Genomic DNA, 17,206 nt, shown 5'->3' on the forward strand with positions numbered 1-17,206 from the left:
CACACACACACACACACACACATACACACACACACACAGAGTGAGAGAGAGAGAGACAGACAGACAGACAGACAGACAGACACTGGGGACATAAAGTACCCCATGTTGCATCATTAGTGGTTTTATTAAGCTTTTTCCTTAAAACCAGAGCAAGAAAAAAAGTCCATGCCGTGGAAATCCAGCTGACCAGAGGAATCCCTGAAATGATTTCACAAGATACGACATGAAGGATAAGACTCCTGTGTCTGGTGAAAACTGAGTATTCGGTTCTAACACACGTGCATATAGACTTAATCATATGTTTTATGATACAAAAGTAGAAACAAAAAACTTATTAGACCACAACTATTCACTCGCTTATTGGTTCATTCATTTAATGCTTACTGAGTACCCACAATACACCAGTCAGTCACGCTTCTAGCACTGGGGTCAGTGTAGTAGCTGAAGATAACTCATGCCCCTACCCAACTAGACTTTGTGATTTAAGGGGAGAAGGGCAAGCAAGCAAAGCATTTATAATGAAATGTGATGACTATTGTTAGGACGCAATGGATTCGCCAGGAATTCGCAGAAGCATAGCAGAACTGTACAGGGATGGAGTGGCCAGAGCCCCGCAGGAGGTTTGGGGCTTTGGCTTTGGAGGCCCTCTCAACATGTTTGATGAAAACTACCCCCAAAGTGTTCTGACCACAGGAAGGAAAGTCTGGGTGGACATCCGCGGGTAGTGCTCACTGCTGCAGCTTTCGGTAGGTGTTAGAGAATGTGACGAAGGTCAAGAAGATCAAGCCAGCGATGCAGCCAATGAGCAGGCCCAGCAAGCTGCCATGCACGTGCACAGCCTGACAGCGCTCCCCTGCGTAGAAAAAGGCGTGCCCAGAGACGCACCTGTGGAACAGGACACGAGAGTAGAAACCACCTGGACCTCGGGTGCTTTGTAGCAACACACACCCCCACCAGTGATAGCAACAACAGTAGAAAATAATTGCAGAACACTTCCAGCCCACCCATGGGCTTTACACGTATCAATTTATGTGGCCACGCCATGGCCTATTGAGGTAGGGGGCTATCATCCCGCCATTCTCAGCATCTGTCATTTAAGCTAAAGAAGCATAAATAACTGTCAGAAGACATGGTTGGTGCTCCACATGTGAAGCTGAGCCTCAGGAGAGAGACCCTTTGGTGCATGGCTGGCAACTCCTGGCTTTCCTTCTGGAACAAAGGGCAGCTAGTAGGAGTCCCTACTGGGATGTGGTGTCTGAGAACCTAACAGGCTTCTGTCTTTGATCTGTTATTGGTGCCCTATCTGGGGTGAGTCGATGTCTGATAAAATGTCCCCAGGAACAGTTAATATAATGAATGTGAAGACTCTTTGCCTCTGGTAACTAAACATAAGCTCCATCTAATAATGAAAAAAAACAATCAAGAGTCAACACAGCAATAACAAGGAAAGCCTTATGAAGTAAACGCCATCACTCTTCAAATATGTCAAAGTGAAAACAACAAGGATGCTCTCAAGTTGGAAGAGACATGGAACTAGACGCATCGTGATGTCCTGGAATAGAAAGGGAACACTGAGGGAAACGTGGTACAGTCTAAATGAAGTCTGCTGTCTGGCCCATGGCATCGTGTTGATGATGTTCAAGTCTTGCCTTTGCTAGCTTAAACGTGGTTGTGTGAGATGTTAACACAAGAAGTAGATTTTTAAGGACAAGGGGAATTCGGTAGTATTTGTGAAGAGTCAGCGTACCTACAAAGCCTAAAGTTATTTCCAAGTAAAACTTCAAAAGAAAACACAAAGTGGAGATGAGAAGAACTGAGAGGAGACATGCCTGTGTGGGCTATCACACGGTATGCCTCCTGCATCTGCTTTCATCCTGCCTACCGCAGTGGTGGTCCTCTCACTACACAGGTTTGGTGGTGATGTGCTCTTAAGGTTGTTATGCGAACATGAGAAAAAGAAATACAAGGCACAGAAAATTGCATGCACAGGCATCTATGCAAGTCCCAGCTCTGGCATTTATTATCGGGCTAATTTGGGACAAATTATTCTTTGTATGTTCATCTTCCCTGATATGCTCGATGAAGGAAAGAAGATCTGGGTCCCAAGATAAAATCAGGTCGTGTTGTATAATGCTGAGAGGGGCGTGTAATATCCAGATTACAATAACCAGGTGTTCCCATTAATGTTATTGAAAACATAATAATGGGACAGAACCGATGAATTCTAAAACTAGTACTCCTACTACTAAGAAATAATTAATAAAACATCTGCCATCCATGAAGATTCTAGTTTGATCTTGACTCTCTGTAGCAGATCACGGAACAGAAAGCCCCTAGGTCAAAGCCCTCTGGCCATCTGTGAGGCCTAGCGCCATAGTTAAGGCAAACATCTCTTATATAATGTGCTCATTGCCATGTTCTTTCACATGTATATGTGCTGTGTGTATGTTATCGAGTGTGTGTACGTGTGTGATATGTGCTCATGTGCATGTTGCCAGAGACAGACATTGAATAGTATCTTCTTCGGTTGGCTCTTCACCTTATTCTTTGAGACAGGGTCTCTCTCTGAACCCAGAGCTGGCTGATTTAGATAGGTGGGCAGGCCAATGAGCTCCACGGAGATTCCTTACTCCACCTTCCTAGCACTGAGTTCACAGATATGTCTCACTATGCTCTGACATTGTAAGTGGGTGCTGGGGACCCAAACACAAGTTCTCAAACTGGGCAGCAAGCACTTCACCAGCTAACACCTCCTCATCCTCAACCCCACCTCTGTGACTTTTTAAACAGCAAAGATATGGTATCCCAGCCCCTACCTGCCACCGTTGGCCTTAGAGCCTACCTGCAGCTGGCCATTCCCTTTACGTTCACACAGGTGCCTTCATTCTGGCAAGGGTTTGGGTCACAGGGGTCTCTGAAGTACTGTGGCCAATTGTGGTCCTCCATGGGGCCAGTGTTCTCCACTGAGCGCTTCTGTCTCCTGGGATGTCTCTGGCCCAGGCTGCTTGGCAGGGATTCCTCCACCATGGCTTTTCTGGAGCTTTCTCCCAAGGCAGGAGACTCCTGGCCTTGCAGAAGGAGGCCTCTGGTCATCATGCTTCTGGCTGAAGCAGGAACTTCAGTCCGGTTCAGGTGGGTGAGGTCTTCAGGACACAGGCCATGGCGGTGAAAGAATTCAAGATTAATGACCGACCCTGATGGTCACCTACTTCTGGAAGTTCTCTGGGCTGCCTCTCTCTTTCACAAATCCTTTGTTACGTAGAAAAGTGTTTTTTCCCCCCTCCGGATGTCAGCTCTCTTATTGTAAAATAATCTGTCATATTATTCCTTACTGAATTTGCCGAAAAAGAGAAGCATATGCTAGCCAAGGGTAGATGGACCGAGGCTAAACTGAAGTCAGCGTACTGTCAGAGCTGATCAATTATCACAAAAATAACACTTCAAAAAGATGAAATTCTGGTTTCTCTCAGGGAGAGTTAAGGATTATAGCTTTTACTACAAAGAAACTATAGATGTTTGAAGAGTTAGATACACTTGCCCTGGGTTGCCGGACACACAATGGATAGACGTGCCAATGTACCACATGATATACTCTGCATGACTCTGTGTAATTTTTATGTGTCAATCAAACAACATATTCAAAACATTATACAGAAATATGAATTCTTGACCAAACAAGTAAAATATGGCTATTATAACCCTATCCTTTTCTTTTTTATATATAAAAAAAACTTATCCTAAAAAATAAAAATAAAAAAAGATTTTTAGTTTCTTGACTTGTTTTAAAATCAATGCAAATCAATAGACCAGTCAGAGCCTAAGATTATTGACCCAGGAAGTCTAAAATGTACCTTTAAAGTCCACGAAGATGATGAGGCTGTCGTCTTTAAGAAAATTTCTTCTCTTCAGCAGCTGGTGGGAGATGGCCTGACCCCAGCCCCAGTCAAGGCTTCTGAAACAATCACAGTCCTTATCATAGACTCCCACCTTGGATGGCCTGTCCCAGATGACAGAGCCATTTATAGCTGCAGAGGGAAGAGGGGCATACAGTCTTGTTAGCTGTACCTTCCAATTTGTCTGAGCATGAAGGGCTTTGTTAAAACTCTCTCTCTCTCTCTCTCTCTCTCTCTCTCTCTCTCTCTCTCTCTCTCTCTCTCTCCCCACTGGCCCTCTCCATCTCCCTCTCCCTCTCCTTCCTCTCTNGTCTTGTTAGCTGTACCTTCCAATTTGTCTGAGCACGGTCTCTCTCTTTATCTCTGCCTCTCTGTCTCTCTCTCTCTCTCTCTCTCTCTCTCTCTCTCTCTCTCTCTCTCTCCCCTGCCCCTCTCCATTTCCCTCTCCCTCTCCTTCCTCTCTGTCTCTTTGTCTCTCTGTCTTTCTCTCTCTCAAACACACACACACACACACACACTTTATAATAATGAAGAGAATAAATGTTCTGAAAAAGGTAAATGGTACCTAAGGGGCAACACTCAGATTGTCCTCTGGCCTGGCCTTCACATATACATGGACACACACACGAAAACAACCTATAATTCTACATTCATATCATGGTGTCATTGCTATGCACAAGGGGAAAGTAAGAAGAATGATTACATCTCTTCTGGCCATCCTAGACTCAGGGGCAATTCTTCTTGTTCTCCAATCACCTACCTGAAGATGTTTGGTCCTTGGAGGTAGTGAACATCAAGGTCAGGGACATCCTGTTCCTGGCATCAGCTTCCTGGTCCAGTATGGTCATTATGGCCTGTCTGTTTTCCACTGGCCACTCCAGAATCACATCGTTATCCCCACTGTACAAGTGAAAAGCAAGTCCCAGGAAGCCAGAGTTACTGGTGATTCTACCATTGGGGTACAAGGTCACTCCCACACCGTAACCCTCAGAATTGTAGAACCGAGGGCTCACGAGCTTGTCCCCTTTCACTGTGTTCTCAAGGATCTGGGAGATATTCCGGATGGTCCAAACCCCTGCAGGGCAGGGGGTTTCTGTCAGACTGATGTCATCAAGATAAATACCACCACCTGAGTTAACAGGGTCCCCTTTGGTACCCAGGAAAACATAGCGAAATTTCTTTTCTTCGTTGAGTGTCACGTGAGCAATTTTCCAGTTGTGATCAGAGTCTCCTGAGGAAAAAAAGGAAAAAGTTGGTGACAGTTGGGGCCAACAGTTGATGAGCCAGGGATACACACCCGTTCTCTCCTTCACTCTTCATGGTGGCTCCTAACAGAGGCATCATTGCAGATGCACTAAGCAGCTTTGCCCAGGCACTTGTGATATTTAAGGTTAGCATCCACAGCTGTGGGCTTCACAGGCATGTCACTGAGCTCACTCTTATTCCCCTCGTTCTCCACTCCCCCTCTCCCCAACCCAGGCTGTATTTATAATCTTAGTCACTTTTTTTTAAAATCTTAGTCACTTTTGATTGGCAGTATTTTTTTTAAGTTGCCCTTTCCTCCTGAGCAAGCTTGATGTTGCCACGGCCTGCTAATCGCTCTTGGTAACACTAAAATAGCCATGCATTCAGGTGAATTCCATCAAATAGATATTTTAGGAGTCAAAAATCAAACAACGGGTACATTTCATGGTTCATCCTTCGACTTGTTGACAAAAATCTGTCTAGACTTTTTCTTGTACATTTGGGAATTCTGGTGTAGAGGAGACTGAGGAATCCAGGGTTAGCCGAAGCCAGTGACTCTGTTCTAAGAGCAGACTAGATCTATTTGCTCTTTCGCTGAGGCAGAACTGGAAGTGGGAGGTTTGAATTAAAAACCTTAGGAAAGGGAATGAGGGGCCCGCCTAGAGTATGGAAGCCTGAGATGAACAGTGCGCAAGAGAAGCCAAGGGGTAATAGCGAGAAGTACTAGGAGAGAGTAATTCAGAATGTCCCAAACCTAGGCAAACAAAGTCTTAAATGAAGTTGAAAGGGGACCCGATTGGTGTCCCCTCTCCTCCCCTGCATCTTCTAGTCAGAGCTAAGCTTTTCCCAGAACAAAAAGCCTGGGCATCCCTCTTGCCCTCTGGTCCTTCTAAGGTTAACCATGGAGACAAGCTCCTGGGTGGAACTGGTCACAGTTGCTCAGACACAGAAGACAAGGCTGAGAGGATGCATGGACCACATCAGTAACCTGGCAATCTATGTAGCTGTCAACTTTTGCGTGAGGACACAAGAACTGGAAATATAATGGGTGACTTAAAGCCTAAGACGGGGACAAAAACACAGATGTGAACCAAGTACTCAGCAGATTCCAGATCATGGGACTTCCAGTGAGAGAATGTGCTTCTTCTTGCTTCTGAGTAACCGATTCACTCTTATGTTTTGAGGTTGGAATGTGGGTCAGGGTAGTAGTAGACAGACCCTAGACGCTGGGCCACATGAGCACAGGCTTTTTAAATGAGATTTTCAAGTTTTTACCTAAGTGATAGGTTTCCCTGAATCCGGTGGTAGTGATACCTCAATTGTTTGAGCCAAACTTTGTGGTAATTCAGAATTGTCATCTATTAGAGGTCCTGGCCTCACTATAAACACAAGCTGTGTATGTATACATATGTGAGAGTGTTTACACTCATATTTGTATGTAAACATCTTGTAATTAAGCTTATATATAAAAATCTTATAGACCTGTATTTTGCACGTTGATAAGTATATTCATAGACACATTTTTATGTAATCCTAAAATTTGGGTTAAAACATATTAAAATGGGCATTTCACAAAAGCTGCAAGCTTCTCCAAGATGATGGTAATTAGCTTGTGTTGGATACCCCCATTTTTACCAAGTTTTACTCAACTTTTAGGGACGTGTCACAGACAGGACATACTATATCTAAGGAACTTACGAAGATGCCCTATGGGAAGCCAATCATTTAAGGAACTAAATTCCACCTGGAAAGGTTTCATGCTTCCTGGTAAGGTTTTCAGAGTGAGCTGGGCATTGGGGTGGGGATGGGGGTGGGGAGCAGTCAGTCCATCGATTGCACTGTATTTACAACAGGTATTCCTTTTCAGTATTCTTTACTTTTAAAGGGTTTCTTTAATATGTACTTTAATAAAAAAAATGCTATGTGGGTCTGGCTAATCTCACTGTGTTCAAGTTCTTTACAATAAACTTTTAATTATTTAAGAAAAAAAATGAAAGGTCTCTTGCTGATATCCTCCCACCAAATTAGCTCCAACTAATTACAGCCTGGAACCGCAAGCCACCCCCTTGAGGGGAAAAAAATGACTGCAGACTTCTCAGACAGCTGATGTTGGAGTGGGCAGAGGTGACTTGACACACAGGGTTCCGTGAGACAGCTCATAAAGTTTGCTCCTCTCGAGAGTGGCAGTCTGTTTTATATAATGCAAACAGTATTTACTTTCTAGGGCTCACTTTGAGAAACTCTTAGTTGGGTAGGGATAATGTCAAAGCCTATTTCCCATATTCAGAAAGACTCGCTGCCACAACAATAACAACAACAACAACAAATAGAAATATTTAGCATTAAGGAGCTGAGTTTGAAGACCCTCACTATCTACCTGAGCAGTCAAAGATTTTCCTTCTGATCCCCCAGAAACATACAGAACAACGCAGCACGTAAATGGCCATAGTGGAGTCAATACATTCAATGGCTTATGTTCTCATCATTATTTAAAATGCTGAAGTAGCCAGAGTCCACTTGTAAGGTCTTAAAGTACTTCAGGATTTTACAAAATGACATTATTTGCTTTCCTCAAATAGAAACAAAAGCAGTTACAGTTATGGCCAATCGCTTGGCATCCCTCCCCTTTCTTCTCTCCTCTTCTGAGTCACCTACTTTTCTTAGATTTGTGTATTCACCTGACCTCTTCCGAAAGTATCTTTGAGCTTCACCTACACCCTTAACTTTCCAGACCTTAAAACCTTCTAATAAAACATGTCAGAAGAATGTGAGGGAGATTTGGAGGAAGCTGAGAAGGAGGAGGAGAGAGCCAGAGGAGGGAAGAGTGGATGATAGGAGAGAGAAGCAGTAGAAAGAAGACCACGGCCCCAGGGTTTCACAAGCCAGTCCTTCTGTGACCGCTCTAGATACCTTGAAAGGTCTGGATCTTGGCCAGCTGTCGCACCTTGCCCGAGTTGTCGTCCCTTCTCACCCAGACTTCAAATCTGTCTGCAGGGCTTCCTGTCATCTTATAAAAAAACTGCAAACACTGCTGCTTCCTCTTGGGGTAAAGGATTCGAGACTCCAGAAGGGCTGCCTCTCCTCTTACCCCCAAACTGGTATTGAAGAACATGAAGTAGCCGGCACCTGTGGAGAGAGCAGCCCGAGAGCAGCCCAACATACCATCTCTGTCTTCCCATGATCTACACACAGTACCATCTACCCAGGCAAACTGAAGTAGGAAAAACTAACTGTTATCCAGGCACCCAAAGCTAGAACTTCTCTGAAGAACCAAAAAGAAGCCCACTTTATTGGAAACATCTTCTCTCAGTGAGTGCAGTTGCTATCTAGCTAACACCATTGCTCTTCATATCTATTTTATTTATTTACATTTATTGGCTTTTAGAGAGAAGGTTCTTTAGGTAGTCTAGGCTAGTTTTGAACTCGTGATCTTCCTGTCAACCTCTGCCACACTGAAATTATAGATGAGCCCAACTTGTACATATCCTTTGATTGTCTTTTCCCAAAGTTTGTGAGATGAAAATACCTGCCTTACAGCACACAGGATTCAATCAGAGTTTGATGGGATTTAGTATATGTGAGATGAATTCTATTTTCCTTGCCAGCTTCCTAGTTTAGAGAGTCACTACAAAGCAAAGGGTTGATTTCCTTATTTGTTAAGAAACAGTTCAGGTTTATGATTTAGGTTTCAAATGTTTATAGCAATACGGGTTGAAACTGCTGTTTTCAACTCAACAGATTGGATCTCCAATCAATGGGAAAGAATTGTCTCTAGTGTTCTTTAGAATGGTTCATATGAGACATACAAAGGCCTGATTAAAATTCTACCTGAATTTTTATTATAAAATATAGATTTATATATTTTAAAAATATATTTTATATATATATATATATTTTTTTTTTTTTTGGTTTTTCGAAACAGGGTTTCTCTGTGTATCCCTGGCTGTCCTGGAACTCACTCTGTAGACCAGGCTGGCCTCAAACTCAGAAATCCGCCTGCCTCTGCCTCTCAAGTGCTGGGATTAAAGGCATGTGCCACCACGCCCGGCTATATATAATATTATGTTCATATTTATATATGTGAATGTATATATATATGTGTATATGTATATATATGCTTTCCCTGTGCATGTACATTCCTTCTGGAGTGTGGTCCTCTCCTCCTAGGATCTAGAACATTAGAACATTCTCCCAGAAGGCTCTTCTTCTGCAATCATCTCTTTGCCTCTCTGGAAGTTGAATATTAGCCTGGTAGTGAGCCCACAGGGGAGGGCCAATCAGGGATGACAAAGGCAACTTATGACTTCAGATTGATGAACTTCTGGATCCTATGTGACAGAGACTTTCATCTTCTGCCAGGCTCAGGGAAAAGGTGCAGTGCCAGCAAATGACCTCTCACATTCTTCTTGGTGACCTGGCATTTAGCTGACTCTTCTGAAATGATATCTGATCAAGTCTCAGGCTGATGGTCAAGATCACTGCCCTCTGCATAGGAAGTCTGCAGGTAGCCTGAATCACATAAGGCTGTGTCTCATAAATAGATAAATAAATAAATAAATAAATAAATAAATAAATAAATAAATTTATTTTTCAAAACCTCACCAGAGAAAGGGAAGTTGAAATATGTAAAATGTGAGTGGAAAGCTACAGTCTCCAGCTAGAAGATTTGTAAGCCTCATCTTCCTCCATCCCTCTGCAAAAGTTTAGTATGTTTGTGTTTTATGAGTCTTACAAATGTCAAGACGTCTTAAGAAAAAGCACACAGTAACAATTTCCTATTGTCACCAACAGGCAGTGGGGGAAACTGCATTTATGCATTTTCAATACAGAAAGCAAATAGTGCAAATTAGTTAGATCTGTGCTGTTGATTAACCAATTATCACACACTCAGGACCAGGAAGGACAAGGTGAGGACAAACTGAGAAGGACTGTCCAGCTGGGAGGAGTGGCTCCTGCCTTTAGTCTGAAATGCAGAGGCAAGCCAAACTCTTGAGTTCAAGACCAGCCTGAAATACAAAGTGAATCACCTACAAAGTGAGTTCCAGAACAACCAGGGATACATGGAGAAACCCTATCAAAAAAAAAAAAAAAAAAAACCAGAACCAGAAATAAAACCAAACCAAAAAAAAAAAATTTAAAAGAGCAATAATGTAGATACTTCCTACAAAAAATTAAAGTATCACATATAGTCATTTTCAGGTTGATTACAAATAATAATTCTAAATCTTTTAACTCTTTATGAGGCTACTGTAGACAGTATAAGTATATATAAGGTATATATATATATATATATGTATATATGTGTGTGTATATACATATACACACACATATATAGACATGTATATATACATATATATGTAGACTATACCTTGTATATATATGTGTGTATATATATATATACACACACACACATATATATATACATATACATATATACACACACACATATATAGCTAACATGGTATTTCCATTGGTGGGTACTGCTTGGAAGCACTACCATTCATTATAAAGTCATGTTATTAACCAGGTATGCCCATACCAATGTTATAATGGTAAACATATATTTTTATTTTTATTTAAAATATTTTAGGATGTATTTATTGGCAATTTTGCACATGTATACAATGCATTTTGATAATATGCATTCCTCCTGCTTTACGCTTATTCCTGTGGAATGTCTTCCCAACACAGTCTCTTCCTATTTTCATGTAAGATTTTTTGTGTCACACAGTGAGTCTAATTAAGGTTTCCTGCATGCAGGGGTGGAGGGTAATTTCAATATTCTCTTGCCTCTCCACAGCATGGAGACTTTTTACTGAGTTAATGATTAAGGTATGAGAAATATTCTTTGTCCTTCTTCAGGTTCCCAGGTTTGATAATTAACACAATAACCTAAAAGCACAATCCACTGGGGGCCATTCACCAGCTCAGGGTTATAACTTTTACAATCACCAACCTTTACACTGTCCCACCAAGGTGTGATCCACTTGTTCAGGCTGACTGCTGTCCCCATGAGCCCAATCAGCATCATCTCTGGTCCCCTGGATCATTCCACAGATGTTGGTCTTCTCAAAGTCACAGTGGTCCAACAGGGTATGTGTTGCGGCTACATGGAATATTTTTGTCATGCGGTTAAAATGCAAGATATCTCATTCCAAAGAGTTAATGTCTTAAGCCACTAAAACACCACTGTTTAAAAGAGACAAAATCACAAACATTTCATTTTCCTGACCCTTTCCCAAAGTCATAAGTTGCCTTTGTCATCCCTGATTGGCCCTCCCCTGTGGGCTCACTACCAGGCCCTTACTGTCATTGGTTAGCTCTTAGAACACAGACACAGAACCATGCAACTCAGAGAGCCAGAAATTAACTGCAAATATTCCTTGCTAAGTAGGCCAATGGGAACTGAAGGCCAAAGATGAGGCAGCTAGCACACTGGGATTCTTATTCACTACTACTGTACACTACTGTTGTGTTTTGAACACAACTGGAAAATACCCCCATCTCAAAGCGTAGAATTCTTTAAGATTAGCCTGAGGAAAGAGTTTTGCAGAGCGTAACACATTTTCCAACTCATTCCCTATCTTGACCTTTACATAATTATTCACCCTTTGAAAGTAAGCCAGGGGAAATAAACAATGTCAGCTCTTTAAATTTGCCCAATAGTTGTCTATCTATCTATCTATCTATCTATCTATCTATCTATCTATCTATCTATCTATCTATCTATCTATGCATTTACATATGCATCATATACATAAATGCATGCAACATAACTATCCTATGAGATGTCTTTTTCTAAAGAGAGAATGTTCAAAGCTATGTAGTCTGTCTGTTACCCAGAGCATTCAAGAGAAGTAGCAGAGGCTGAGGCCATGCTGCGTTAGCCAGTCCTCAGGCACAGAGGTACTCACTGCAGTTGTACATTCGATTCAGTCTTATTAGATCAATGGCACTGAAGTCCAGGAACTGTCCAATGATGGTGTTAAACTCAGGGATCTTGGTAGTAATGGTAGGGATGCTTTCATTCTTGTTAAACGAAAATGGTCCATAGTGCATCAGGGACTCATAATCATAGGGTGTGTTGAGGTCTGTGATGATGTTGTCGTCATATGTGTTGAAATTATGTTCATAGTCTGTTGGAGAGAGAACTCTCAGGTACTGTTCAGCCATGCTATCCCAACCTTTCCTCTTTGCCTCAAAAATGGGAACATTGCATTTTCAGTTAATATACATATATACCTATATATATATATATATATATATATATATGTATATATATTACAATTAGAATATATAAAAGAATATACATTGTTGAACATTTAGTTCTAACCCATTGATGTCATATCAATGGGTTATATACATGTTATATACATGTTTGTAAAATAGTATGTGTAAGACTGTTGGAATGACCATAAAGTATTCATGTTCTATTAAATCACATACTTATATATTATTATGCATTATAAGCATTTCATTTAATTGTATGAGAGAATGTGTATATGTGTGTGGTTTTTAGAAATAAAGTAAAATAGCAAATCTAAGGCAAGAATTATAAACAAAAAGAGAAGAAATTTTTGAGTTAAGGAAAATATTCAGGATTATGTAAAGGTACCTCTCCTTATGACCACGTACACCCACCACCAGGTCCACCCATCTTTCTACCTGGCCAGCACTTTATGTGTTGGAAAAATGAACTCCAAAGGTCAATGGCAAAGGTAAGCAGATGGAGAGAAAGAATTGTCTTGGTTAAAGCTCATGCTCCCTGGTCTAGGAAGAACATGTGTAAGGAAAAACAAGATAAGAAGAAAAAATATTTCCCTGTTAAAGGAAATGCATTGCAGTAAACATTAGTAGGAAGGAGATAAGGTGTTTTGAGACATGAAGAGCTGAGGTACAAAGTTCAATCGATGTCCTCAAATTGACCAGTCACCAATAACTTACTGTTTCAGCCACCCAGATAGGAAGAGCCTAGAGGTATTTAATTGCCTTCTTGTAAGAGAAAAATATACATATACATATATACATATACATGGCATAAGTCAGTGGGTGTGGTTGTTTTCATTGTAAAAGCAGCTCTGTCTCATGGGACTATAGCTTGTCAACCTTTGCTCGACCTCAGAGTTGAATCTTTTCCTTAGTGGAAAAGAAGAAACGTAATTCTGATACAGAGAATGGGGACAGAAATTACATCACAGTGTATCAGTATTTTGGCCTTGGACACACTCAAGGCTGCAGGGGCTGGAGATAACATACAGTAAAATACACAAATGACTCTGGGAGTCATGCTGGCTTTGTTTGTCTCATTGGTTTCTGTCTTTTTGGAACACAGTAATCCAGTGATTGCAGGCAATATAGATAGATAGAATCAGATGTGATGGAAATAGAGATAAGAGGGAGATATGTGCAGAGCAACCCTGGCTCACCCAGCACTGAGCAAATCAGCAAATTGTACCAGCTAGTGTGGGTTCACTGATAAATATACATTGTTTACCTTAAAACTGTCTTTAAATGTCACTGAATATTACTTCCCTCAAGTCTTAGAAATGGAATTTTTTATTGCTAATGAAAATTTCAGCAAAGCCAACTATATGTGTAGGAAGGTAAGAAACTCTGACCTGTAGACAAATATAGGGAGAGTCTAAGAGAACTCTAAGGCTTGTATTCAGTTGATATAGTACTTTTGCCTGCAAGTCCATTCCCCTTGTCCCTGCACACCCAGTTACAGTAAAATAAGCTCTGAGAGGCAAACACATTGAGTCTTATCTGAAATATCATCTCTGAGGAAATAGATTCCCACACTGGCTTCAAGAAACCCCCACCTAAGACTATCTCATGACTCCAGTGCTTACCTGGTAAAATGCAATGGAGTGTGTGTGTGTGTGTGTGTGTGTGTGTGTTGCACAGCAGTGACAAAGCTTTTACAGATTACAGCTTTCCTGTTATATCTATCATTCCACATTCATAGTATTATCAGAATATGGTGGGTTGGGAGTAACACAGGTTGAGAAACCACATAGGGAAGTCTGATATATTAGCAAGCTCTATCTATCCTCCCTCCTGTAAGGACCCCTCACCATTTTACCACTAAGTAAACTGTGCTGACAGGAGTCTTTACTGGATTCAGAGTTAATTTTGAAGTTGGGCCAGTTCTCACAAGCCCTTAAAAGTCAAATGCCTACATAAATGTGGCCATGTATGAGCCTATTCATGAAACTGGAATAGAAATAAAAATTCTTATGCAGGAAAACGATTTACTCAGAATAGTATGTGTGCTAAGAGTGGAGTCATTTCTACCATAGTGAAGTTTCATTATTTCCTTATGACTTGAAAGAATGCTTTTCCACATCCTGAACTAATTCCTATATTCAAAATATGCATACATATTTGCACAGAGGCATATACACAGGCACATACACTTATATACACATACGCTATATATATATATATATATATATATATATATATATATACACACATATATCTATGCACAGACATACATGCTTATATACATATACACACATGTACATACACATATACATTAATGCACATATACACACATATGCATTCAACATATGCACACATACAGTCACAAACTCATGCACACATAAACAGACACATTGTCTTAGTTGGGTTTCTACTGATGTGATAAATGATTATGACCAAAAGCAGCTTCAGAGGACAGGGCTTATTTCATCTTCGACTTTCGCATCACAGTCCAAAGGAAGTTGGGGTCGGAACCTGGAAGCAGGGACAGAAGCAGAAGCCATGGCGGAAGGCTGCTAACTGAATTGTTCTCCAAGACTTTCTCAGCCTGATTTCTTATACACACCAGGACTACCTGCCCAGATGTGACATTGCTCATAAAAGGCTGGGTCCTCTCCGTCAATCATCACAACCAAGAGAACGGCACTACAGACTTGTCTACAGGCCAATTCTACCACAGCGTTTTCTCAGTGAAAGTTATTGTTCCCAAGTGATCCTAAATTGACACTGGGGATATGAACCTTGGTCCTCATACTTACATTGCAAGTGTTCAACTAAAAAAAAATCTCCCAGTCTCCAATTAAAACAAAACAAAACAAAAGAAAAACATAACTTTCTTCTTTTTGTCCTTTTTTATCTTCCAAATTGTAGCCATTTTGAAAAAAATACTGATTTATATTATGTATAATTACCTGTACATAATATATGCATATTATATATTCATTATATATGTAAATATCTATAAATATAATATAATATGTATATGTATAATTTTCTTATATCAAATTGGCATAAAATTTTTCCAACACACACAAAATGGATATACACACACACAAATACACACATATGCACATAACACACATGTACACACACAGTTGCACAAAACCCCCTGGAGTCCGTATAGTAGCCATCATCATCACCGTAGACTTCTGAAGCTGCCATACAGAAAACAGCCTCAATGTCCTCTGAAATCCAATTCTGTTTACTCATCACAACAAGAAAAAGACTTTTATATCGAGCTTGGACAAAATACTGATACAAAGCATACACATGGGGGGACTTTCAAGTGGTCGTCCCCCCCATGGTGAGTCACCCATCCTCCCATTCAGGGACCAGTCCTGCATCAGAGACTGACTCTCCTGTTCCCAGACTCAGCCTAGGCCTGCAACAGATGTTCTCAGAAAGCCATAAAGATAGTAACAGGCCCTTTCCCACTCTGCTGGAGTCATACTCACCTGTAATGATTTGATCCCACCAAATGTTCACATAATCATCCCGGTCAGTCCTTGACTGCTCATGGAAGAATCCCAGAGCATGCAGGATTTCATGTTCAATGGTGGCCTTAAAGTCACATCTCTCACCAATGGAAATGTTCTGTCCCACCTGTTGATCACCAATCATAGACCAGCACCTTTAAAAAGGAAGGAGAGGAAGATGATTTTAAAGAGTCATAATTTATATGTTTATATAGTTTATATATTTTAAATGGCTAAAATTTATAAGATTCCAGGACATAAAGAAGAAAGTTGGGTGTGTTTTTGTTTTGTTTTTAATTGGAGGCTGGGAGATTGCTTAGTGGACCACTTGCCGTGCAAGAACGAGGACCAAAGTTTACAGCCCCAATGTCAATTTAAAAGCCAGCAGCTGGGGACACCTGTAACCCTGTAACTTGGAAGGAAGAGACAGGATCCCAGAGCAGCCTAGCTAGCCTAGAGTGTCCAGGCACTGACCGGGGCCACAGACTCATTCAAAGCTCTCTCTCTCTTCCATCTGTTTGGAAATGTCCAACACAGTAGTGTTCGTTCTAGTTAGTTAACTATGCATCACAGCATCAAAACCATTCCTCTCAACCAGCCACAGCTTTGTAACTAAGGCTGTGTCATTATCCTACATGCACATATAGAAAGCATGAGGCACACAGTTGCTTGGATCAACTCAAGACAAAATGTTCAAAGGGAGACTTTTAAAATCAGAACGGAAAGCCCCTCCATATAGTCACGGCTCAATGATAAGAAAAGAGTAAAGTATGGGAGGCTCTCAGCAAGCAACCTTTGTGCTCTCTTAGGCCAGTATAGAGTGGTAATCCATCTTAAAGGCCCTCTTCCCTGCAGGCAAATGGATCATAACAAGGCATCAAGGAGAGAAAATTGATAATCCGCTTCTCTTTCATAAACCCACAAGGGCACTCCAAAGAACAACACTATTGCTTTTAGAATAAAATCCTGTCTTTTCGTGATGGCTGTGGCTGATTTAAATGCTATCTTTAGGGAGTTTCCAAATCTCCTATAAGGAACAGAGGTAAAATTCATGGTTATAAAGAGTATCCATCCATGAGAAAACGATTTAATGAGTGCAGAAGTTCACAGCCTTACATATAATTTGACCACATGGGAAGACTGCCTACTGAAGGAAGATGGAATATTGTAACTTGTTTAAGATCCCACAGCTCTGATCTGGGACTGAGAACAAAGCAGGACAGCCCCCAGGCATGCCAGGGCAGGGCTGTTGTTAAGGCATTCCTAAGAACATCTTGGCCATAAAGATGAAACGGTATTCAAGGACAAATGGGACTATATTATCTA

General features: G+C 41.0%; 1 protein-coding gene across 1 annotated transcript in view; it reads right to left on the minus strand.

Annotated features, from left to right (window-relative positions):
* Positions 1-105: 105 nt before the first annotated feature.
* Positions 106-17,206, minus strand: part of Mep1a (meprin A subunit alpha) — a 31,039-nt gene continuing 13,938 nt past the window's right edge. The window contains exons 7-14 of the mRNA XM_021149375.2: positions 15,860-16,035; positions 12,053-12,274; positions 11,095-11,244; positions 8,049-8,264; positions 4,654-5,124; positions 3,852-4,025; positions 2,843-3,143; positions 106-885 (exon numbers count right to left, since the gene is read on the minus strand). Of these exons, the coding sequence (XP_021005034.1) occupies positions 729-885; positions 2,843-3,143; positions 3,852-4,025; positions 4,654-5,124; positions 8,049-8,264; positions 11,095-11,244; positions 12,053-12,274; positions 15,860-16,035 (1,867 nt within the window). The 3' untranslated portion in view covers positions 106-728. The remainder of the gene's footprint in view (positions 886-2,842; positions 3,144-3,851; positions 4,026-4,653; positions 5,125-8,048; positions 8,265-11,094; positions 11,245-12,052; positions 12,275-15,859; positions 16,036-17,206) is intronic.

Source organism: Mus caroli, chromosome 17 (assembly GCF_900094665.2).
Source record: "Mus caroli chromosome 17, CAROLI_EIJ_v1.1, whole genome shotgun sequence".
NCBI classification, from domain to species: Eukaryota; Metazoa; Chordata; class Mammalia; order Rodentia; family Muridae; genus Mus; species Mus caroli.